This window comes from Manis javanica, chromosome 7, assembly GCF_040802235.1.
Source record: "Manis javanica isolate MJ-LG chromosome 7, MJ_LKY, whole genome shotgun sequence".
NCBI classification, from domain to species: domain Eukaryota; kingdom Metazoa; phylum Chordata; class Mammalia; order Pholidota; family Manidae; genus Manis; species Manis javanica.
The window spans coordinates 42157676-42181695 of record NC_133162.1 but is presented as its reverse complement, the minus strand read 5'-3'; the positions used below and the strand labels follow the sequence as shown (position 1 = coordinate 42181695).

General features: G+C 50.6%; 1 protein-coding gene across 19 annotated transcripts in view; it reads right to left on the bottom strand.

Moving 5' to 3' along the window:
* Nucleotides 1-24020, bottom strand: part of CAMK2G (calcium/calmodulin dependent protein kinase II gamma) — a 51162-nt gene that overhangs the window by 25299 nt on the left and 1843 nt on the right. For 18 of the 19 annotated variants that reach the window (XM_073240814.1, XM_073240815.1, XM_037013296.2 and 15 more), the window contains exons 3-10: nucleotides 13353-13412; nucleotides 6305-6359; nucleotides 5379-5444; nucleotides 3102-3174; nucleotides 2854-2956; nucleotides 2343-2426; nucleotides 1824-1918; nucleotides 1143-1265 (exon numbers count right to left, since the gene is read on the bottom strand). In XM_073240814.1, the coding sequence (XP_073096915.1) occupies nucleotides 1143-1265; nucleotides 1824-1918; nucleotides 2343-2426; nucleotides 2854-2956; nucleotides 3102-3174; nucleotides 5379-5444; nucleotides 6305-6359; nucleotides 13353-13412 (659 nt within the window). The remainder of the gene's footprint in view (nucleotides 1-1142; nucleotides 1266-1823; nucleotides 1919-2342; nucleotides 2427-2853; nucleotides 2957-3101; nucleotides 3175-5378; nucleotides 5445-6304; nucleotides 6360-13352; nucleotides 13413-24020) is intronic. The other variant, XM_037013300.2, reaches the window with a different exon arrangement.

The following is a 24020-nucleotide window of genomic DNA, read 5'->3' as shown; positions in this document are numbered from 1 at the left end:
TCCTTAATTCAGTATTTTGTTCCCTTTTTAAAACCCTTAAATGCTTCCCTATGGTCTCAGAATAAAATCCAAACTCTTGAGGCGGAAATTTGTCTGTCAAGGAATCTTTCTGGTTTCATTCTCTTGCATTCTTGAAGTCACACCTTCCTCTACAACCAAACTACTTAACATTCCTTAAACTTGCCAATTTCCCGTGACCTGTGGCCCTGGCCCACACCAACTTCTGTCTGCAGGCTATCATCCTGGGGAACTCCCAGTTGTCTGCCAAGAATGAGACAGAGGCCACCTCCTCCACGCAGCCTTCAGTAATCCCATTGCCCAGCAGAGACAGCAGGAACTCCTGCGCACTTGTCAGGTTCTGTTATGCACTTGTCACACTGTAAAACGGTTGCCTGCTTGAGTGCCTATCCTCCTAGATAATCTTTGGGATCTCTGGGGGAAGGGACTATGCCTCATTCATCTTTGTATCTCCAGCACCTACACAGTGATGGCACCAAAGAGGCATTCAGTAAACACAGGAAAGGACAAATAAATAAATCCATCATGGCTGTCAGGAGACCTAACTGCAGCAGACCCTCTTTTTGGTTTGAAAACATATTTCAACTTAACAGAACTATGTATGAAAACAGGGTATATCATCCACATTGATAGCTGAGGGGACTCTCCTAGGGCGAGCTTTATGACTAGACTTCAGGATGCTCTTTTTAATGGCTCAGAGGCCCCTTTTGCTTATACGTTGGATCTCAGTCACATTGCCATTAGGATTGTATGAGAGTAGAAATCTGAATATGCATCCTACGTTTCAGAATTCACTTTGGATTCTGACAGCTGCTTTCTATCATCGCCTGAGAGTCTGCAAGAATCAACCTAAGCACTAATTCAAGATCAGAACTAAGTCACACTTGACAGGTGAGTAGGGGAGAGACAGGCAGAGGTCAGTTAGCTCCATCTGCCTTCCTGAATCATTCATTCCTGGTGATATTTACTGACCCTGGACCTTACCCAGTCCCCCTTCCCTCTCTGCTGCTGGGTCCTTGCTCAAGGCCCAGAATGATTACTCTCTGCTCATAAAAAAGGGCAGGATACTAAGGGCATGTTCAGGGCCGACATCCCTGAGCTCCTCAACCCCAGATGACACTTACACAGACCCATGGATGCTTGAGAGCCTGGTCAGCTGTGATGCGTTTTGCAGGGTTTATGGTCAACATCTGGTTGATCAAGTTCTTTGCTTCAGGAGTCACTGTGTCCCACTCTGGTGAGGGGAACTAAGGAGCAGGAAAAGGGGGAGGAGGGATATGAAATGTGTGAACCTTACACCCTAAAAAAGGAGGCTCTGTTGGAAGGGAGCTAGAGAACCCCCAGGGTATCCCAGCCCATGTCAACTTAAAAACTGGGAGAGGAAGACGAACAATCACAGCTAGAACACCGTAAAATCAGATCTAAGCCAGAGGGGAACTCCAACAACTTTTGGTTCAATCTGACCTCTCTATCAGGAGGAAACTGACCCTATGACATGTCCAAGGCCCCACTATCATGAAGAGAGCCACCAGACTTCTGGTCTCTTTGTGATGCAGCACGCCACACGGCCATGCCATTCTTCACAAAGAATGGATCAAAGGTCTGCCATGGGCTCCTTGATTTAATAGGTACCAAGAGAGCCTGTGCAGAAAAGTTGCTTCCTGGGACACAGTGTGGCAAGAATTGAGACCTGTATGCCCATCCTTGGGTCCTCAAAGTCCTGACACTCCCCGTATCCTGTAACACACTGAATACGCCCCCTCCTGTGGACAGAGCACAAGGGGCAGGCACAAACCGGTCCTTACATCATAGGCTCCAGCCTTGATTTGCTGATACAGCTTATGCTGATCCTCATCCCAGAAGGGAGGGTATCCCACCAGGAGGATATACAGGATGACCCCTATGAGACAGAACACAGGTCACTGGGGTCAGTCACCCACTTCACTGAGGAACCAAGAAAAGCCACACAGGGCTCAGAGCCACCCAGAAAGCGAAGGGTCACCAGAAATGGATCCAGCTCATCATGCTGTACCACTAGCCCCTCCTGCTGTACTTCAGTCCCCATGTCACCAAGCCACCTAGGGGATTTTTTTAGGCAGTGTGGGAAAATCCCTCTTCAATAAGGCTGCAATATAATCCAGAAAGTACTTGCAGGGGAAGGTGTGCTGGGAACAGTCATTCCAGGGGCACTAAAGCAAACACCATGATTTCACATACACCAGACACTTGTGGGACCCGCAAGGAATAGTGATGCCTCTTTCTTGCCATTGCTGGAAATTGAGGGCCCTTAACACCAAAAAGCTGAGAGTGTGGAATGGGCTTACCGCAGGCCCAGATATCCACAGGTTTTCCATAGGGATCTTTCCTCAAGACCTCAGGGGACAAGTAACCTGGGGTGCCAGCAAAACCTGTAGCAGAAGAGAGGGTGGAGGCACGCTGAACCTACTTTCTCTCTCATTAAATCCACATCAGCACATTCCCCCAAGTCCCTTCTTACTCCTGCTGCTTTTGCTATATAAGCTCTCAGCACACGGGCAGCAACAGATGACAGGCTGGGCTTCCTGCAGTGCCCAGAATCTAAATCAGAGGGCAGGTCCATGTACCTAACAGAACTCCCACTCCTCCCCTGGGGCATCTAGAACACAGAGCTGACGATAGCTAGACTCACTTAAGAGTCCCCTGGGGCCAGAGGAAAGCTCTGCACCCTCCCCATCTCCAGTCTCCGAGGAGGCCAGGGCCATTAAGGGTCTGGCTTCTCATTCTGAAAGAGGAAGGCAGATCAGGAAGAGGAGGAAGGGCGGGGGCTGCATTCCAGGAAGACAGGATCACTCTTACCAAACCAAGCTTGTTGCTCTCCCTGTACTTCGATGGCCAGGCCAAAATCTGCCAGCTTGACGGCGGCACCCTTGCATTTACTCGCTAGCAGCAGGTTCTCAGGCTGGATAAGGAAGAGAGAAACCTTGTGAGGCATCTACCTTGTGGCCCAGACGGAGCCTCGTTTGGACCCTCACGATACCACCAGCTGACACGAGGTGGCGCTAACACTTCACAAGCAGGAGGTAAAGCAGGAGCCCGGGTTGTACCTTCAGGTCCCGGTGGACTATGTCGTGTTGGTGGATGTGGTTGACGCTCTCCAGAATCTGGTGTATGCAGTGGCTGCAAAGCAGAAGGAGCAGAAATGTCAGGGTTAAACCACCTCATCCACGACCGCACACGGCCAACTAAAGCACGTAACTGGGCCACGGGTTCACAGAGAATCACTGAATGATCAGTGGGAACCTTGGACTCTGGACGTCATCTAGTTCAACCTACTCTACAGAAGAAGAAACTGAGGTCCAAGCAGATTAAGTGTTTTGTCCAGACTAGATAATAGCAGAGAAGAGACCAGAACAGAGTCCATCATGCCTCCTTAAGAGTTCTTTTCCAAGGAACAGGGGATACCCAGACTCCTGAGACAGACCATCTATCCCTTTCTTCTTTCTCTCTCCCCCTGTAGTAATTCTGTTCTTGGTGAAAAGGCTTGTGGTGGCAACTTAGAAAAAGAATACATGAGACCTAGGTTGTTTTGTGGGTGGGTACACTCACTCATTTATTTAAACATTTAGAGTGACTCCTGGCATTGTGCTTGGTACTCTGCAGGCTATAAGGATGAGTAAGACCCAGCACCTGCCCTGATGTTTATTATCTAATAGGGGGGATAAAACTGAGTACACAGACAACTTTGAGAAAACAAGGACTTGAGAGGGTTCCAAACAGGGTACCCTAGGAGCACGTCTGATAATGATTTTACACAGAAGAGGGCAAACTACCCAGTGACATTCAGCTGCTGATTCTTGAATCAGGCTGTCCACCTTCCAAACCATCCTGCCATACTTGCAGTCAAACTCCTGGCAGGGAGCATCAGTAGTCTAGAGCAGCAGTGAAGACTGGGGGACAATTTTGCCTCCAGGGGACACCTGGCAATGCCTGCGAGCATTTCTGGTTGGTAAACTGAGAGGGGTGGTACTGGTATCAGTGGGTAGAGGCCAGGAATGCATCTAAAACTCTACAGTGCATGGGGGGGCCCTCTCCACAAAGAATTATCTGGCCCCAAATGTCAGTAATGCTGACACTGAGGAACCCAGGCCTAGAGAATGGAGCCCCAGCCAGCGGGTATTACGGAGGTGTGTAGAGCACGTCTGGGAGTGGACAGGGGTGCTGGGCTGGTGACCTGGACTTACCTCTAAAATCTTATTCTGGGGCTTCCCTAAGAGTCGAGGGGTCTTACCAGGCTCTTGGAGGCTGAGGCCCTGGCCTCCCTACAGGACATAGCCCAAGAGTGGGCCAAAGAGACTTTAAGACTGAGCTGAAGGGGCGAGTCTCCACAGAAATGTATAATTAGAACAGAGCCAGGCTAGCAGGGAGAGCCTTCTGGCCAAAAATGGCAAAAGTGCGAAGTGTCCCAGCAGAGCCAGGCCAGCCCACTGGTACCGTCACCTCCCCTCCCCCCAGCCAGGATCCCTGAGCCATCATGCCTCCCGCCCCAGAGCTTGGTCCTCCCCCTGCTGGCACTGGAATTCATCTCCCCACTTGAGAATTTTTCCTGAGGCCGAAGCATCTGAAGTTGATCAGCAAATATTAGCCTCTCAGGGTTGGGAAATCTGTGAGGAAGCTCTGCTCCCCCACACTCCAGAGGCAGCCAGGGCTGACACATGCCAGATAAGCTGCAGGCAGGACAATCAAAACCAGGCTGTAAGGACATCACCCTCAGAAAACATGGGGCTGAGGGAGGCGCAGAGGCAGGAAAGGCAGGCCAAACAAGCACCCAGCAGCTGTAGTTTGGGAGCAGTACTACCAGAGCCTCCACTGAAGGGCTGAGGGGTGTGGCCAAGGAATGATCCTCCGGGCCCGTGGAGCTCCACGTTGGGGCTGCTCATGGTAGTCAAGAGGCAAGGTGATCTAGGCTGAAATCTGAGGACTCTCCTGGTTGGATTACTAACGCAGACCTTTACACTCCTTCAGGACACAAACTGTGTTTATCCCCAGGATACCTTGTACACAGTAGGGTTTGTCAAAAGAAAGAAGCAGGGGGAGGGAGGGCCCTTGGGAAGGCTTGTGAACACAAAGTAGTGCAAAGAAAAGGTATTTCTGGGGTGAGAGGGTAAAGGAGACTTGTAAAAGCTTTGTAAAACACTGATCTGGGAGTGCTGAATTTTTAACTTCTAACATCACCCACAAAACACAACTGGGGTTCAGCTTTAAAAATCTTTGTCCAGACAAGGGCTCTTCTGATCTTCCTCAAAGACTATTCAAATAGGCACAATGCCTGGCCCCCTAAGGTGGCCAAGACTCAAGCTTGAACTACAGGGCCTTTGTCTCACCTGGCATCAGCTTCACTGTAGTATTCTCTGGCCACAATGTCTTCAAACAGCTCCCCACCGGTAACACTACAACCAACAGAGGAAGAGGGTTGGAGGAAGTAAGCCTGCCAACAGGGAACAAGTCACACTGTAGAACAGCTTTTAAAGAAATCCCAACTCTACATGCATTTCATCTGTGAGCCCAGAACACAGTCAACCTTTTGATGACAGGGGGCTTTCTCCCTGGGCTTGACATGGGCCTTCCCTTCATCCTGCCACTTCTGTTTCTATAACCTACATATGAACTAATACGGAGGCAAAGAGGAACATATAAGGACCTAAGAGAAAATTCTAGACCTATTCAGAAAGCCGTATCTTTATCTGAGACCAGTCTGAATACTGGGATGCAGCTGCCCTAGAAGGACAGGCCTACAACTAAAGCTGAAGAATAATGAGACCAAGGACACAGAGACCCAACCCTGAAAATGCTGGAGAGGCATTTTGAGGTGAAGAGCCACTTTTAAGATATTAAACTACGATGAAAGTGGAGGAGAGACCAATGAGAGCCCAGTGTATGATGGAGAAAAGCTACCTTCAGTTTCCCAGAATGTTTAAAGTCATACAAAGAGCTGTATTCTATTTCTCCACAACAGACAACACAATGAGAACCAAGAAAAAAGCATGTGCACGAGGTGTGCTGCTAAACAGAAATATGAGCGCAATGCCATCCTGGGGGCGTGGAGCCCTGGGCAGATGCTGAGTGAGCAGGAAGATCCCCTCAGCAAGCTGCCCATTACCAGAGGAAGTTCAAAATCAAATCCTTTCCCTCAGGCAAAGCAGAGGGACCCTCAGCAGAGGCCGAAGACCCAGTTTAGGCCTTTGTCCAAGCTTTCATCTTGAGCCAGCTGGAGGGAAAGGCCCTCGCTCCCTCAGAAAGTGGCACTTACAGGTCAAACACGAGGTAGTGAAACCCTTCTTCAGAAATACTGTCATGGAGGCGCACTGTAAGAGAGGAGACGGGACAGAGATTAACAGAGAGAAAACTTGGAAACAACTTCGCTCCTCCTCAGCAACCCCACCCCTGCCCCATCCTGCCAGCTGCCCTGGGCTCTCCCCGGAAGGAGCGGCAGTGAGCAATGTGCCCAGCATCCCCAACCCAAGGTTACGCCGCCACGGGGCAGAGAGACAACCAGACACCAGGTCCCGGGCTCTGGTCGCTGCCTCAGACCTAGGCAAGAGATAGAAGCTTCATGGCTAAGGGGTAAGACAAGATGGAGAAAAGTAGGAACCTTCCCCAGAGGGGCTGGTCCCACACAAGGTGGTCCTGGGATATGGAGCGAGGCGGTGTCACACAGAGCAAGAAGCACCTAGTGAGGCTGACCACAGGGGGACAGAGAATGACAGGATGGGAGAGCCTGGGAGCTCCTTCAGAGCAGCGAATGGGAACAGCAGAATTACGCGGAGCGGAAGAAACAGAAAAGGCACAGCCCAGCAGGAAGGCATGTGGTGTGAGGATAATGGCCAGAGAGCATGGGAGGCAACACGCAGACTGAGGCAATGACAACAGTAACCACTGTTTAGTGCTGACTAGGTGCCAGGCCTTGTGTTAGGCTCTTTGCATACATTACTTATTCTACAAACATTTGTTGAGTGCCTACTGTGTGCTAGACAATGGGATTTAGGAAGAATACAGTGCCTGCCTTCAAGGAGTTTATTATTCCTGACAATTGCCCTGACATGAGCATTACTCCCATTCCACAGACGAGGACGCTGGAGGCTCAGGGATATGCAGGTCAAAGATGCAGTGGACCCAGCTCTTTCTGACTCCAAAGACTGGTCTACACCACACCTTCCTATCAGAAATGTGGAGTAGCCCACACACCCAGGCAACAATGCAATGGAGCCCATGAGAGAGACCACTCATGAATGGGCCTGTGACGGCACCAGGGAAGGGCCTGGTAGGCCACTGCACAGAGTAGTCCAGGGCCACTCACCAACTGCAAGAAGAGGCTGGCAAGCAGAATCCCTTCCCCCTTCCTGCTTCTAGAGCGTTTGGGCAAAAACCCAACCTAACGTCTTCTGAGATCTCCTCTTCAAGCTTTTGCCCACAAAGCCACCTCTGGGTTAAATGCCAACCCCTGGGCATCATCTGATGCAAACACAACTCAAAGCTTTGGCTGCCTGTCCCGGCTGTTTTTGTCCCTTCACTCACCTGAACTCACTGGATAGGGAACTTGTGTCCCAAAGGGCCAACTCTGTTTGACCTTTGCTCCAATCTTTAGCAGTTTCAGGAGTACTCTGGGCACAGCCTGATAATCAGTGAAGTTCTTGGATTTAAAGAAATCACCATTTCTCCTCCTTGCCCGGCCCAGGCTGCCAGTCACCCTGAACAACACCTTCCATTTGCAGGGTCAGAGCGTTTCGTCAGGGCTGAGGTGTTTCCCTACATCTTTTCTCCACCAAAGCCAGAAAATACACTAAGGGCACTTAGCTACAACTACAGCCTCATGGTTCTCCTCACTTGATAAAGGAGGGCTAGGGCTTGCCCAGCTAGAACCAGGGCCCAATGACTGTTTACCCTTCATATGACCTACCTTCCATCATCTGATCTGGTTACTCAACCCCTAAATTCCACTCCAAACTCAGGATTTCTGCAATTTTCCAACTGCAGACGGGATCAAAGGCAGGTGGTACTTTGAAAATCCATTCTCCTCAAAGTGTTCTGTCCTGTACTTGGGCAAACAAGCTCACACTTCTCTAGGCCTACAGATGACAGAAGGAGCTACAAGCAGACCCCTGCCTCCTGGCCCCCAACTGACCCAGGCATGCTCAGGTGAGCTCCTCCACAGCCCTGCCACCCTCGCCCCTCACCTGTGCCTCTCCAGTCTAAGTCAGTTCTGCCTGCTGAGTCCTGCTGCAGCTGCAGCTCCCTCGCTTCCAAAAGGACTTTCTATTTAATTAAAAATTTGCTATTAAAAAGCTTTAAAGTGTATAATACAAATAAATCCCCTGGAAATCAGCTGTCCCAGAAGCTAAAGGTTTCAGCAGGGAGATGACAGCAGCAGCAAGGTGGAAGTGGTGAATCAACAGGACAGCAGGCACGATGCTAACGACCACTCCTGGGTGAGTCCTGCCACCTGGCCTTGCCTCCCCACCACCCCCATCTCTCTCCTCCCAGCCCAGCACAGCAGGCTGAGAACAGGGCAAGAAGTACAGGCACCCATGCCTATGCCCAGACACAGAGTCATCGACACTTGCCCTTCTCCAGGAAGGCCACACACAGAGCACGGGTGGGGGAAGCCAGGGAGGGCAATCAGAAGAGTAGGGCAGCGAAGGAAGACTAATCCTCCTGGGCCACCCAGCCCAGAGAGTGGCTTTGATGTGTGCCCCAGAGCAAGGCGCCACAAAGACAAGGAGGGACAGGTGTGGAAGGCTCCTTACCTGAACAACATGCTATCTTTTTTTTTTTTCATTTGTGAAGAAAATTAAAAGAACTAACAAAGAGGAGAAACTTTACTCTGCCACTCAAAGTGCCTCCCTGCCAGATCTTGATAATAACAATCCAAATTACGACATCTAACCCTCAGCTGAGCTGCTCTAGGTGGGAGACACAGTGCCAAGTGAATTACACATGTTATTTTTATTGGACCCTCGCATTAACTGTGGGGGAGGTACTTCTGTCACCCCCATCTGACAGGAGAGAAAACTGAGGCTCCAAAAGAGACTCACCCAGTGCCATATTAAGTGGCAGAACTGAGACGTGAACCCAAAACAAACTGGCATCAAGATCCCTGATATTTCAGAATTGCCTGCTAGGAAGTCACTTTCTCCATCTTCTAAACCACAAAGTCCAATCTGTCCCCACTGGCCCTGGCCATTCTGATTTGTTGCACAATGTCCATTAGGCGTCCTCCCTGAAGCAGGGTGTGGTGGTACATGCCATGGATATGGCTGTGAGGAAGAGAAACCTGGTCTTGCTACCATGGAGCTTCCAGGTGAAGGTGGAAGACAGGCTTTAAACCAGCACTTACACAAACTTGTAGCTAAGCACTAGTGTGTTGAGTGCTGTGAAGCAAAAGTAAAGGATGCTATGGATGCGTGGAATAAAACAGACTGACACCCATTCCACAGTAATGAGAGGGCATGAAGGCCAGGACAGACTGACATGGTCTATACACAGGAAGATCCAGGAAAACGACTACAAAGCATTTACTGCATTTGAGCGATAAACCTAATTATTGTTCTTTAATAAGTGTGGAAGGAAGAACAGCCAAAACACCCGAATACTTTTACTTAAGGTTTCATACCTTCAAGGACTAACAACGTCACAACCCAAATGTTGTGGCTACATCCCATGGGCTGGTAGGGAACCCAGGCTGCTCCCCAGGAGGAGGGCAGGACTCCCCCCAGGCAGAGATTTAGAAGCTGCTTAGTCACCATTCAAAATTTCCTTCTTTGTCTTTGCAACTGTTTTTTGCTACACTTACTGTGTGCTTAAGCAACAGTAAATACTTACTGTTCTGCTACATTTACTGTTACTAGTAGCCACACTTACTGAATGGGCACTGGATCCAGGGTAAATGGCAGCCTGCCGTGTGAACTGAGTTTGGGTTGAGGATCTAGGAGAGATTCTTTCCAGGTGCTGGAATCTCCACTTTTATCATTTCCATGTTTTCCCCAGGCCGCTTTTGCTCACTGAACCCACTCACAACAACTCCATGAAGAGATACAAATGAAAAATCAGAGGTGCAGGTGAGCTAAATAATTTGCTGGAAGTTACAACTACTAGAAAATCCCAGATTTAAACCTAGAGGACACAGCACCACAGCCACAGACCTGTGCTTCTCCACGTATGGCCCACAGACCAGCAGCACGAGTATCACCTGGAGACAACAAGCATGAGGAAGCTCAGGTCCATCCCAGACCCACTAAATCAGAATCTGAGTTTACTCTGAGCCCTAGTGATTCATAAGCACATAAAAGTTTGATAAGTGCTCCTCTAAACCACAATACTAGACTGTGACTGAAACTGCTGGGGCAGCTCAGCATGAAGGAAGACAGTCTATTCATCAGAGGAATTCAGAGCAGGGAGCAAGCAGATCACAGGTAGAATATGCTCCATTCAGCCTTTAGACGGCTGGCACTACTGCCAGCTCCTCTCCACTCCACACCTCTGGCCACTCTCCCAAGGTTGTTGCAGGTTCTGCAGCATACCTCATAACCAACAGGCGTTTTTTTTTTTTTCAATTAAGAAACTTTATTTTTTAAAATAGTTTTGGTTTCACAGCAAAACTGAGTAGAAAGTACAGAGAGCATCCACCTACCACCTGCCCCTACATGCCCACAGCCTTCCCCACTATCAACAACCCCACCAGACCAGCACCTTTGTTGAATCGAAACTTACACTGACACATCACTCACCCAGACACCACAGTTTACATTAGGGTTCACTCTGCCAAAGGTCAAGTTGTATCCCTATAGGATGGAGTTAAGGAGGCCGAAAGGGCCACAGCTCTGAAGGATGAAGCAGTGGAGAGAGGAGGGAAGTGTGAGTTAGGGGCACAAAACTGCCTCATCTCCTGCCACCAGCCAGGTCAGGATCCATGGCAACCCCCACCTCCTGGACCACAGCTCCACTGCGGCTCCAGGAGCCCTGGTTCACCCAGCAGAAGCCAGGAAGCCTGGCCAGCCAGCTCTCCCAGGACACAGGCCTGACTCACCCTTCCCTCTCCCTGCTCCTGACCCCAGCAGAAGGCCTCAGACCAACATTCCTCAGGGCCCGGGAGCAGTCCTGGAAGTGAAGCACAGCTCGAGGCAATCAGACGCTGACAAAGTAAGTGTGCCTTGCCTGGCCTTTCCTGGGTCTTGCTGCCTTCCTGACAGAGCAGATGGCTGGCGTGGACAGTCCCTCCATCTGCTTTAATTCTAAGCTGGGAGCAGGTGGTGAAAGGAAACCACGAAAGTTTGAGTCTAGAGGGCAAAGTTAAGTATTTAATTTCTAAAAATACATAAAAAGAAGGCTAGGACTTCTTACAGCTAGAATCCCATTTTTGCCCTTCCTGGTCATTTCTCAGTTGTCTTCATTCTACTCCAACCTTTTTGTGGTCGGCCGGCCCCGATCCCAGGTGACGCTGATGCGGCTCTGCCTCCTGCTTCGTTTCCCCGACTCCCTGGTCTCCCCCAGCGTGAGGACTGTTTATCATTGCTCTATGAGCTGGTCACAAGAAATATAGAGAATGGAAGTTGCTGTCCTCAGACCCTGAGACCGGGGACTGAAGCACCAAAACACTTCTGTGCGTTTTGGGATGGCTTCAGTTACCCACATGCTTTTTCTTCCTGTTCTGGAACTTCTAGGTCAGAGGTCACAAGCTCACAAAGCCTACAGGGACCAGGTAGGCAGTGCAAATGTGAGGTGCAGGGAGTGGCAAGGACAGAGGCTAGTGGGGCCAAGGGGGCAGCCACTGCCCAGGTCCCGCTGATTCTGGCTGCGCGTGGATGCAGCCTCAGCCAAGCCAAGGCTTCTGATTTGAAAGACCGGGAAACAGGATTTTTTTTTCAAACTGTGAAATTTTGTTTTTAAATACAGCAAATAAAAAAATCATTTTTAGATCACTGAGCTGGCCAAACAAAACACCCCTAAATTTGTGACTGCTGTTCTAAGTGTTCCTCTCATCGTTGCTCCTTCCCAAGGCAACACATTGACCCCCACTGTGCTGTTTTCGAGAGAGGGTCTAACTTGAGAGCTCGCCCAGCAGCTCCAGGAGTTCCCAGCTCAGGGACCCATCAGCTGAGAGGCATTGGCTCTGTGGAACACACTGCGCCAGGCAGAGCTGAGCACTGGCTATGCCAATCTGCTCCAGGTGTAATCCAAGAATGCTGATTGCAATCTGTAAAGCCCTGCATGGTTGGGGTTCTGGTTACCTCAGAGCTGCTCCTCTCCCCTTGGGCTGGAGTATGACCTCGGCTCTCCCTAGTAAGAGCTCACACTGGGTATTCTAGCTGAGATCTGGGAAGCTGGAGGCTGGGTAGCTCTGGAAGAAGCATCAAGCTTCAGCAAGTTACCTCATGGCTCCGGTTGCTACCAGAGCAGAGCGGGCAGCCTGCGGGGCACTGTGGGAGCCCCAATATTTAGGCCATGCCCGAGGAGCACAGAACACGTGTTGTTCTTTGTGATGGCTCAGGGCTTTCAGAGAAAACCTAGGAGATGCTCCCTGCTTTGCCTCAAGTCAAGACTGGGTTTCTGCTCAGACAGTGCAGCCAGCCCAATTTCTGTCCCCTCTGTGAGAAGCACCAAATCAGAGCCAATGCTTCTGGCAAAGACTATTTCAGCTGAACAATGTAAAACTGAGCCAGAGTGGGTTGTGGCAGGCAAACCTCCTCAGGCTTTAGAACCACGAACAATGTGCTCTTGTCCCCCAAGTCAGGGTGGGAGCAGCGAGAAATCCTTCTAATTTTTTCTCCTTCATCCGAGTGGCTCCTGCCGTCCCTTCCCTAGAGAAGCCAGGCGGGTGGACAGCTTGCTTTCCTGGCTCTGGGGAATACAAAGGGGGGGCACCATGGAAACCCCCCAAGTGGCCGTGACACCGCAACGGGGACAGAACTCTTTCAAGCCCAAAAACAAAATCCAGACCCTTTTATGATGGCCATGGAAGGCCCCTGGTGAGGGGTGCTGGCAGGCTACTAGCTCAGAGCCTCACACACTGAGGATCCTGGGTCTCAGCCCAAAGACAGGAGAAGGAAGAGAGAGGAAGTCTGGAACCTGTTCCACTACCTCACCCTGCCCTGAAATGGTACCACAGGGATGGAGACACTCAGGTCTCTAAACCAGAATGCCCCAGAATTCTGAGCAAGACATGGCTGCTATCCCACCTGGACAAACAGTTATACCAGAGGAAGGCCCAGGGACAGAAGTGGTTCCATACTCAAAAGCAGCAGATCTCTGTTCCTTCCATCTTCTACAAAACACCCCAAAATACCCTAAGCAAGGGTGCTTACCAATGTTTGGATGTTTTAAAAGTCGGCATATCCGGGCCTCACGCTCTAGTTTCTGGTGATCTAAAAGCCGAAGAGAAAAAACAAAAGCCATCAACAATCCATTCTATTTGTAGCCACCTTACTATTCATATTTCTTCAATTCTTCGACACCAACTCTTACACAGTTTTTACAATTTGCTGAATTCATCAGCAATCAATTGCCAGAAAGTCACAGCAGTCCTGGACACAGATCCTATGACCACCTTTTCCACAGGAGGAGCTGCCTCAGGAAAGCGGCGAGTGGCAAAGCCAGGATTTCAAGCCAGGGCTTCAACTAACTCTTCCCACTATAGCAGGGATTTCAATGACCAGGTGCCCAGAATCTTTTTCTTGTTAGAAACACTACCAATCGTTAAGTGTTCTGAGCACTTACTATGTGACCTGGCACTGTGCTACGAGTTTTGACTGTATTCTCTCATTCTTCAGAGCAACCCTGAAACACAATTGTGCTGACAATAAAGATGATGATGAAGATGACGATGATGATTTGAAAAAAAATTACAGCTAACATTGCCCTGAGAGCTTTTTACACCAGGCAGACAGAGCTTTCAATTCATCCTTACAACAACTCCATGTTATGGTGCCCATTTTATAGAGACCCTGCTTCTCCCCAGGATTCTCTTGGCTACACACTGTGGTAAGCTCTTGACCTATCGGCACACAGGCTCTGGGGTTACTGGGCTTTGATGAAATGGCTGGAATCCAAGCGAGCTGTACTAGTTAATTCCTTCCACAGGAAGGCAGAGCTCCGGGTAGTAGAAAGAGCCATTGCTACTACTCAAAGCAAGGTGGCCTAGAAGCCCTCCCCACCCTGCCTCCTTATCTCTACTTGCTGGAACCCTGCCTCCTCCATAGCCTCCCCTGGTCCTCAGTAGACTGACTTCTCCTAGAGCCACCTCTGATATTCCACTGCACTTATAATTCTCACACCATATATTATCTCCATTACCTTTTGCTTACAAGCTCTTCAAAGGGTGGGACCTTTCTGGTGGCAACTCCTCGAGTCCGTCCTTAACAGGGGCTTATTCAGGGGTTGTCAGTAACATCAACAGTAGCAGTGGTAAGTGTTACTTACTAAGCATTTACTATATGCCAGGCAGGAGCAGAAACCTTGTAGTGTAGGGGATCTGATTAGCTCCATTACATTACAAATGAAGAAATGGAGACTTAAAAAATTAAAGTAACTCACCCAAGGTCACATAGCTAGGCAGTGGATACAGGTGGTCTGAATCTACAGCCCTTTTTCCATCACTGTGCTGTCTCCACAGGATAAAGAAAACTGAGAGCATCAAGTAAAGACTACAGGCTTTGGGGGGCATAATCTCATCACCCCAACTTCTCCAGGCCAGGCAGGTGCCTTTACATCCACACCTGCCCGGCAATTACTGCTTCTTTTGGTAGGGGCTTCTGTCCACCCCACCTATTCCTAAACAGCAAAGAGCCACTAGGAAGCTCCCCACAACCCTCATAACTATCCTACCAGGTGCTACAATTGTCCCCGTTTCACAGATGATGAACCTGGGGCCCAGAGAAGTTAAATAAATTGTCCAAGGTCCTACAGCAGGAAATGGACAGAAATGGGATTCAAAGGCAGGCCTGGGATAAGGCAGGCAGTCAGAGATAATGTAGGGATTACAGACTAGAAGGAATTAATATTTATTGTTTCACCAACCACCCCTAGCTTTGTCCTAAACTTTCTCTCTAGCAACAGCTCTGCTTTGTGGGAAGAGGAGGGGACAGGCACAGATTAGCTCCTGCTGCCCAGCTGATCCATCCCAGTTGCCCAAAGATTTGGGCCAGACCTGCCTTCCTGTGCCTAGGTGGGGCATTACCACTGAATACGATGCAGCTAGGAGAACCTCCGGTAATCCCACTCTCACATTGCCTGGGACCCCTCAGTCCCAGTGCAGTTGAGGACACAGTGTTATCCCTGTCTTTTTTGTGGCAAGGAAGTGTGCTTCTTCCAGATCTGGCCAGGAGCATGTGAGGGCTCCACCTTCCTCCCAGGCCCCCAAAACTTCCCTCTCTCTGACCACTCACCTCACCACCTTCCAACCCACAACTCTTGGGCTTAGCTGCCCAGGCAGGTGCAGGAGAAGAGCATCTTGCAATGTGGAGGTGGCAGCTGAGGGGAAGGCCCAGAAGATTAATGTTTATCTCCTCCCTTAAGTCTCTTACTGGCTAATAGTTACAGTCCCCCAGCAGCAATAGCACTAAAAATAAGGGTGTGCTGGCTTTACCAGTGACTCAGAACTGGGAGAGGAGAGACGCAGATTCATGCTTCCTGCTCCTTGAAGGAGCTGCCCAGGGTCCAGAGGGGTCTTTGTTAGCCACTTAGCTTGTCCCAAATCCCAAGGAGCTGAGCCCCATATTCTGGGCAAGGCCCATGTCTTCTTTAAACCACTGGGAGCACCTTGGTCCTCATTCTGATCCTCAGCTTGTAGTCCAGCCACTGACACATCAGCCTTGGAGTCAGACAGCCTCGGGTTGAGTCTAAGTGCTGTCATGTCAGTCACGTTATTAAAGCCATCTGAGCCTCACTCACTCATTCAAAAAATATTTAATGAGGCCTACTATGTGACTAGCACTGCTGTAAATGCTGGGGATATGGCAGTGAACAAAACAAGACTGAAATCCATGCCCTGTTCTCGTGGGGCTGGGTGGGGGGAGGGACAGACGGTAGAACGGGATGGCACATTAAGTGTCACGGTAAGTGCAATTCAGAAAAATAATGCAGGGAAGGAGGCCAATGTACCTCAAATAGAGTGGTCGGGGAAAGTCTCAAGAAGGAGATGACATTTGATTAGGACCCGAAGGAGGTGAGAGAGTGAGCCAGGCACATATTTTGGGAAAGAGTTCCCTCACTTCTAAAACAGAGGCAGTGGAATCTGTGGATTCAATGAGGGAGCTGGGGGAATGTTCAGCACAGTGCCCAGCACACAGGGAGATAAGACAGTGATAAGACAGACAAGGACCCCAGCTGGGCTTGCAGCCATAGCTATCACCAGAGACACCGAGGGAGCCCGACCCACTGCCACTCAGCCTGGGCAGCCACTAGGCCCACGACACAGACTGAGCCTTATGACATGGCTCCAAGGCAGCCTTCCTGGGGCGGAGGTGTTCCTCACGTTTCGGGAGGGCCCACCATGTCTACAGCATGCAAGGAAAGGTTAGCAACAGGGAACTCCTCAGAGAGGATGGCCCAGGAGCACGGCTGCCTGTGGGACACCTCCTCTCCCTCGGCCTCAGCCCTGCTGGCTGTGGCATCCTGCCATCCAAAAGCTCTGCTCAACGAGCCGTGTGGTTTCCTACCAGACTCTTCCTGCCTCCTTTCACCATGCAGAGCAGGCCAACACTCAGCCTCTCCAGCTGTTGTCTCCTGTCCCTTTCCCCCACAATCCCTGTCCTGTAGTCCTCTCCAGGCTAGTCCAAGTCTGAGAAAAAGCAGAGTGCTCCACCTGAGCAGCAGTGGTGATTCAGGAATGAGTATGGCCTGCGAAGCATCTTTCCCAATTGCAAGGGCTGTCTCAGCTCAAGCGCAGCATCCCCAGCCCCAGGAGGCCACTGAGCCGGCTTGGTCCATGGTGGTAGGTCTAGGCACCAGCTCAGCACTCCAAGGTGGTAACACACCAGCCAGGGCTCCTGTCACAAAGGTGCCCTTCTCTCTTGAGATACCCTTCCTTCCAATGACCACCGAGCTCACTATTCCTAGGGAGTAGCTCAGATCTTCCAAAGTTGACCCTCTTCCCACCCACCTTTCGACTGGGCTTGTCTCCACCCCCTCCCACAGCCCAGCCCCCCCTTCCTGTTTGACAACAGCCACTTCCCGCTTTTGCACAGGGCCACTTCCTGCCTGCTTGTGCACTTCAGCCATGGAGAGACCCACCCCTGCCGGCCTTCAGCCCAACTCCAACCACAGCTCTCTGCAAGGTTTTCCCCCTTAAGAGCAGAGGTAGCAAGAGGAGCAGAAAGCAGAAGTGGCTATTATCAGGGACCTGCTTCGAGCTTTTCCCAACAGGCCACCTAGGTTAGAGCCAGGCCCCTGGAGGCCTTGCCTCTCTTGCTTTCTGCCCAAGCACTCCAAAACTTGGTTCAGGGTGCCACGGTGGCCAAGTGCCCTTTGCAAGAAGGACAGCAGGGAGTGACCAGATGTGCCAAGGGAGCCAGAAGAGAGGAAGCAGCAGACAGTGAAGAGACATTATACAGCAAAGGGGAGGCAGCGCTCTGGAACCACCTCTCCCCTAGGATGTCAGGACAGAAGCCCACTCCAAATGCACTTGTCTTGCTCCACAGGGGCAGGAGCCAGGGAGGGCCATGACTGCTGATTTAGTGGCATTTCTTTAAACCACAAATGCCAGCACTAGCTTCAAATAAGATCGGGCTGCCACCTAAATATACAACCCTTTGTAAGTGGGAAAGGACACAGAGCCCTACTCTGGCTAAGAGAACCTTCCCCAAGTTCCAATCTCTAAGACACTTGTGACTTTTCAAAGGGTATTTCAAAGGTCTATGTCTGTGGCTCCAACATGGACTGTGATAAGCTTCCTACAGCCCCATCAATTTCAGATGCTTCATTTGTGGTATTTCCTCTTGTTGCCCTACTGGCTGCCCTCCTCCTCCTTTCCAAGCTGCAGAGGCCTCCGACTGACCTCCTGGGGGAATCACTTGGAGGAGTAGAAACAAGGGCACCATAGCAATTTGGTGTCATGATCCACATTTCCCAGCTGCTTATAAACAGCCCCTGGTCTTGGGTACTGACCATGGAGACCACAGTACCTCTGACCTCACCCTGACACTGCAATGCCACATCCCTCTCTCTCTGAATCTCACTCTAAAGGTGTAAAGAGTCTCCAATTAAGAGCAAATTTCATCCACCATGTAAGAGTGGGGGTCATGGCTTCTAATTCCTTTACACCAACACACCAGGACCAGATGAGGGCTGTGCATATAGTGGGCTTGGGCTGGAAACATGCTTACGTGAAACCCCAGGCCTCTGGGCCTTACCCTGGCATCCAGCCCTTCTCTTCAGCCCTAACTTGAGCAGTGTTAACCAGGCAACACAAAGGCCTGAGCCCCACTTTGGCTTTGGCTCTTAAGACAAGATAAGCCCTAACGAAGGAGGGACAGCAGAGAGGGGCCAGAAAGTGCCCACAGCAGGAGTCTCCCTAACCAGCTTGGATGGAGGAAACCCCCATGGAGTCATCAGCAAGCCCCAGGAAGGCAAGGCTCTGCCATTGGGCACTCTGGATGCCCTCAGGGACAGAGCAGGGGCAGGCGCTGACTCTCTGTGCCCCTGGCAGGGCTCTGGGTGCCCGTAGGCTTTGCCCACTGTTTTGGTGACATTTCCTTCATGGTAACCAGTCCCAAGTAAAACAGCCCCTAAAAATAGCTCCTCCCAGGGCAGCAGCAATTTGGGGAATGGGGGGAAGAGGAGGATGAGAAAAGAGGGGAACAGATGGGAAACTGCTGCTGATAGGGCCCAGGAAGTGGAGATGGTGATGGGGCCTGGCTGGCAACAGCCCCACCAGAGGGGCTGGTACCCAGAGAGGTGGGTACTGAGGAGAGTGAAGCCAGCAGGAGATATCTGCTCTCCAGGGCTTAGAGTTCTGGGCCTAGATGAAGAGGGGTGGGCTGAGGAATCAGTCATCACAGGAACAAAATATCCACAGTCTGTGTGTCAAAGGGAGGGGCCAAGGGGGAAGGACTACCCCACTTGAGAAGGCTAGGGTCTGAGCACTGGCAATGCCATCCTCGTATGGCTCAAAACCAACCATCCAAGCTTCTGTGCCTTGGTTTCCCCACTGGCTCTCAGGCAGATCTGTCTGGCTGTGGGCAGATGACAAGAGCCTTGGCTGGAAGCACACAAGAGCTGCAAAGTGCCCATCTCTTCCTGTCACCATCCTTTTAGCACCCATGGGATTAGGCCCCCAAAGCTGTCCAGAGCAAGCACAGAGATGGGGGCAGGTGCCCATCATGCCCACTCTTCTCCTTCCCTGACTCCAGCCTCAGCAGAGAATGGGGTCAGCCACTCTAGGGTTTCAGCACAGCCTTGAAGCCTGGAGCACAGATTCCGATAAGGGACCAGTACATGCAGCAGGAAGAAAGCAGAGGCCTCTCCTACAGGATGGGGCCACCTTCTAACCTCCATTCCCACCCCATGAGCCAGCACCCAAAGTCACTCTGGGAAGGTGGGTGAGCGGGCAGGGTGAGAGGCCACTGCTGCCAAGTCACATGGCTCACGGCATGACTGTATGAAGAAACCAGCCTGGCACAGAGAGGGGACCACCCAGCTGCTTCCTCATCCACTCAGGAACGAAGAATCGGAGGAGCTCCGTCACTTATATACAGGATACCCACGCTTCTACCAAGAGAAACCGGCCTGTTTTATCCTCAGGAGGAAAGTACAGTTTTGCATACAATCTCCTTAAATGCTTGTTCAAGTCCCAGAATCCCAGTATTTCAGTGTTGCACAGATTTCTCTCCCTTCTCCCCTCCGTCATTGCTGCCTCACACTCCCCTCTCTTCCTCCCCTCACTTCACCCAGATCCTTAACAGGAAAGTCTCACTCAGAGATACCAGAAGGGACACAAATGTCATGGGGGCTAGTCAGGCCAACACTAAGGGGGTGGGGCCTTACAGCTGGCACCACCCAGGGGGATCCTATTTCAGCCCCCAGGGCCAGCTGGATCCAGAAAGGGAGACAGCCTTTGCCCTTCTGGTGGCCAACATGCCACAACCCCAGCCACTCAGCTAGTCACAGCCTTGGACAAAGACTGACACCCCAGTGTGGGGGCTCAGAAAGAGGCCCCTAGTCACAGAACAGCCCGTGTGTACAGATGGCCACATGCTGGCAGAGACACCACCTGGAGAAGGCTGAGCCAAGGTGTGTCTGGTAAATCTCTGAGAGCATGACAAGAGCAACTGCTGGTGCTGCTGATTTTAGATGGCATTTCTAAAAGTGTGGCTAAGGGACCACCTGCATGAAATTCACTAGCGCACTTGTTAAAAACTCTGCATCCCCACTCCAGACCTCCTGGAGCAGAAGCTCTGTGGATAGAGCTCAGAAACCTGTATTTTCATCCAGTACTCAAGGTGATCCTATGTACACTAAAACTGCAATTTGCTGCTCAGAGGAAGTCCCAACATTGCCCTATAAGGCCATTAATGACAGGGAAGGAGGAATTATAAGCTACACAGTCTTCCTCCATCTCCCACCTGCTGTATGCTGCAGGCATACAGGCCTTTAGCCTCATCTGTCCTCTCCGCCGGCTGTGTCAGGACTACAGCCTGGCTCTGCAGGTCAGAAAACAGGAACCAAAGCCAGCACCAGGGCACACAGGTTCCAGCAACTTAGCTCTGAGTTTCCTGAGAGCCAAAGCCAAAAGGCAGTCACGACTAGTTACACAGTCCTCTTAATCCATTTATTCAGCATATATAGGCTTGGTATGGATCAGTCACTTCGCTGGGCCCTGTCCACACATGAGTAAAGAAACAGATGTGGTCCCTACCCTTATCTCCCAGGTCCTCCAAAAGAGGAAAGCTTTTGCTTACATTTAGCTTCAATAGAAATTTCTTCACATGGGGTCACAGATTAAATAAATAAATAAACATAGCAAGTGCTATAACAGATTTCATAATATTGTTTCTGGTAGCACTTCTTAGTAAGGCCAAATATCCACTGTAATATAATCAATTGGAATCCAGATTAGTGGTCCATATATAGAGGTCTCTAATGATGCTGTTTCAAGGATAAATCCTAAACTATGTAGAAGAAAGAAAAGGACCATTTATTTGCCCTTCAACTGCAGCAATATGGGGAAATGCTTTGGATGTAAGAGAACAGGATATAAAATGTTATGCTCCATGAGGTGAAAATCTATATGCATATGAATAAAGATAAGAAGGGAATATGAAGATTTAAAAATAAAAAAAGACATAAGGGCTCAGGCTCCTTGTGGGGGGTGCTCTTAAATCTTAAAATAACGACTTATCATTGCCATCACCTGGCCCACTAGCTCCTGCATCCAAGCCTATTTTAAATGCCTCCTTCAGCCTAGCACAGAGCTAAGCTTGGAACCATGGGCTCCGTTAAGAGCCCAACTCCACACCTATCACTGTACAAAAGCAAATGGAGTGAAGGTATGTGACTCTCAGTGACTTTATGCAGATAGCCCAGCAGACAAAGACGGTGCTCAACGCACAGCTAAATGAACCCCCTACCTTATAACACAGCCACCAACGTCCGCCTCTGAAGCCACAATGACAAGAAGTAACAGAGCAGAAGGATTCCCACCCAGATCCAATGCCCCAGAAGACCAGCTGATCTTTCTGGTGTCTCTTGGGCCACCTCAGTATGGATGCCAAGGAGAAGCAGCTTGATAACCTCTTTCTTTCGTTTCAGTTTTCAGAGAATCACAAACAAGCAGAACAGGCAGGCATACTCAGCAAGCCCAGCAAGTCCCTTCAGACCCTCATGGATGACTCTGGTGGGCCCACCACATTCCCAGACACAGAAATCCAACACCTGTGGAGCCCTAGACAGACAGACAGTGACGAGTGAAACCGAGCCCCAGCTACTGCACCTTTATAAAATATACAGTGTAAACTGAGAGGCTACAGGAAAGCCATGGCCTTCACTCCCTAACCCCACGGGCACCAGTCTAGTGGGCACCCCGGCCCAGCTCCCCAAGAGCCGACACCGCCCACGCCCACACCCACAGCACAGCCCCCAGCTTGTCTCCTCCATCTCCAAGGCAACACCCTCCCACTCTCCCATCTCCAAACGGTACCAGTTCTTACATATCCCTGACCCCTCCTGTTGGCATCTGTGCCTATCAGGACCAGGCCCCTGTCCCAATGTTAACCTGGCACACAAGCCACGTAACAGTGCCCTGGGCTTGGCATAACCATCTCAAAAGAGGAGGAGTTGATGTCTGAGCATATGCTCTTACACGAGAATCCTCTTCTTGAGGGAAAAAAAAATCAAAGAGAAATCAAAACCCCATCCAGTTTAGGCAGGGAAAAAATCAGTCGGAAAAGATGGGACAAAGCTGAGAAGAGGTGAGGATGGGAAAAGGACACGATCACACAGGTCAGGTAGGCAAGGCAAGAAGTAGAAACTGACAGCCCAGGGCAGGCTGTTACAAAGCTGCCACAGATCACATCCCAGAGTTCGGCTCCCAGTGGTCTCTCCGTCCCTCACCCCTGGGTCAGAGAACACTGATGAGATGCAGAAAGCAAGACACTGCATCACCAACTGGAGACAGCAGACACCAGCCCCATTTCTGACGCAGCAGGGCTACACTGTGTGCATGGGGTGGTATCCGCTCTCAGACCACCATCCCTGCCTCTACCCTGTATCCTTGGCCACTGGATGTCTGTCAGAGAGCTTGGCCCACCACTGTTCCCCCCACCCCAGGGAAGGAGGGCATCTGACTGCCCACATATCTCTATGGCAACCACTGCTGAGCAGACTCAAGGTATCCAGAGAGAAAGGAAACACATAAGTCAACTTTATAGCCAATGTAGAGAAACAGCAAGAGATCGGGCGGGGGTGGGGGTGGGGGGCAGGGAGGGAGACAGCAAGACAGCCCTGCTGGGGTGGGGGGGTGGAGAGAGGCCCTCCCAGCCAGGAGGCAGACTCGGGCTGCCAAACAGGTCCCAGAACAACTGTCAACACAGCAGAAGTCCAAAGTCATCTCTGTGGAATTCTATAGCTTCTCTGATGCGTGGGGACATCTATTACATCTCTTAGAGACAACCAGGTCATTACTAGCCAGAGTCCTCATCTTTTCCCCAGGGCATCTGTCCTGGCTCCTAATACATTCATGGCATCCTATCATCCAGCCTTAATTCCTCTCTGAGTCTCATAACCTTTGTGACCCTGCTGTACCCTGCAGCCCTGGATGAGCTGACCCATCCACATACCTCTGTACTCACCAGACCTGTTCACAGAGCACTTCACACATTGCTGGGTCTCTACCTATCAGATGAGGCAAATTTGGCAAGCACCCAATACAAGGTTCAGGGAGGGTAGGTTCGAGGTGTGAAAGACAGGGCCTGACCCTCCCAGCCTCAGGTACTCCAGAGGATCTCATAAGTCAGGCTCCAAGGCCCCAGCCTTCATAGTCCTCAGACCCCAAGGTAACGCTGCTCCCATCCAGACCAGGTCATTGAGATTTCCAGACCATAAGGCATCATCACCCTCTACCCAGGACAGACTGCATCTGCTGCTGTACCACCAACTTTGTAATTTGATCAAAAAAGCAATCAAGTTCATCTGGCAGTATTTGTTCCTGAGAAACCCTCGCCAGTAGCAGCCTCCCCTGATGTTTACAGATTTTCTTCCCCTGGGAGTCTGTTCTGCTGCCTGGTGGGCAGGGGGAGCTGGATTTGTTGAGCTTACTGTTCACTTACTGAATTTTCATCTTAAGTCACCACTGGGAAACAGGGACTAGGACAGGCCTGGAGTCCCTACCACTGCCACCAACACAGACTTCAAAGGCCACAATTAAGAGCTCTCTATTCCATTCCACCCACCACTCCCCATCTCTCTCACTCCCTAAAAACTAAACTCCCTTGAGCCTTCAGGGACCAGTCCTCCCTGTAGCTACCTACATTTCTCATGAG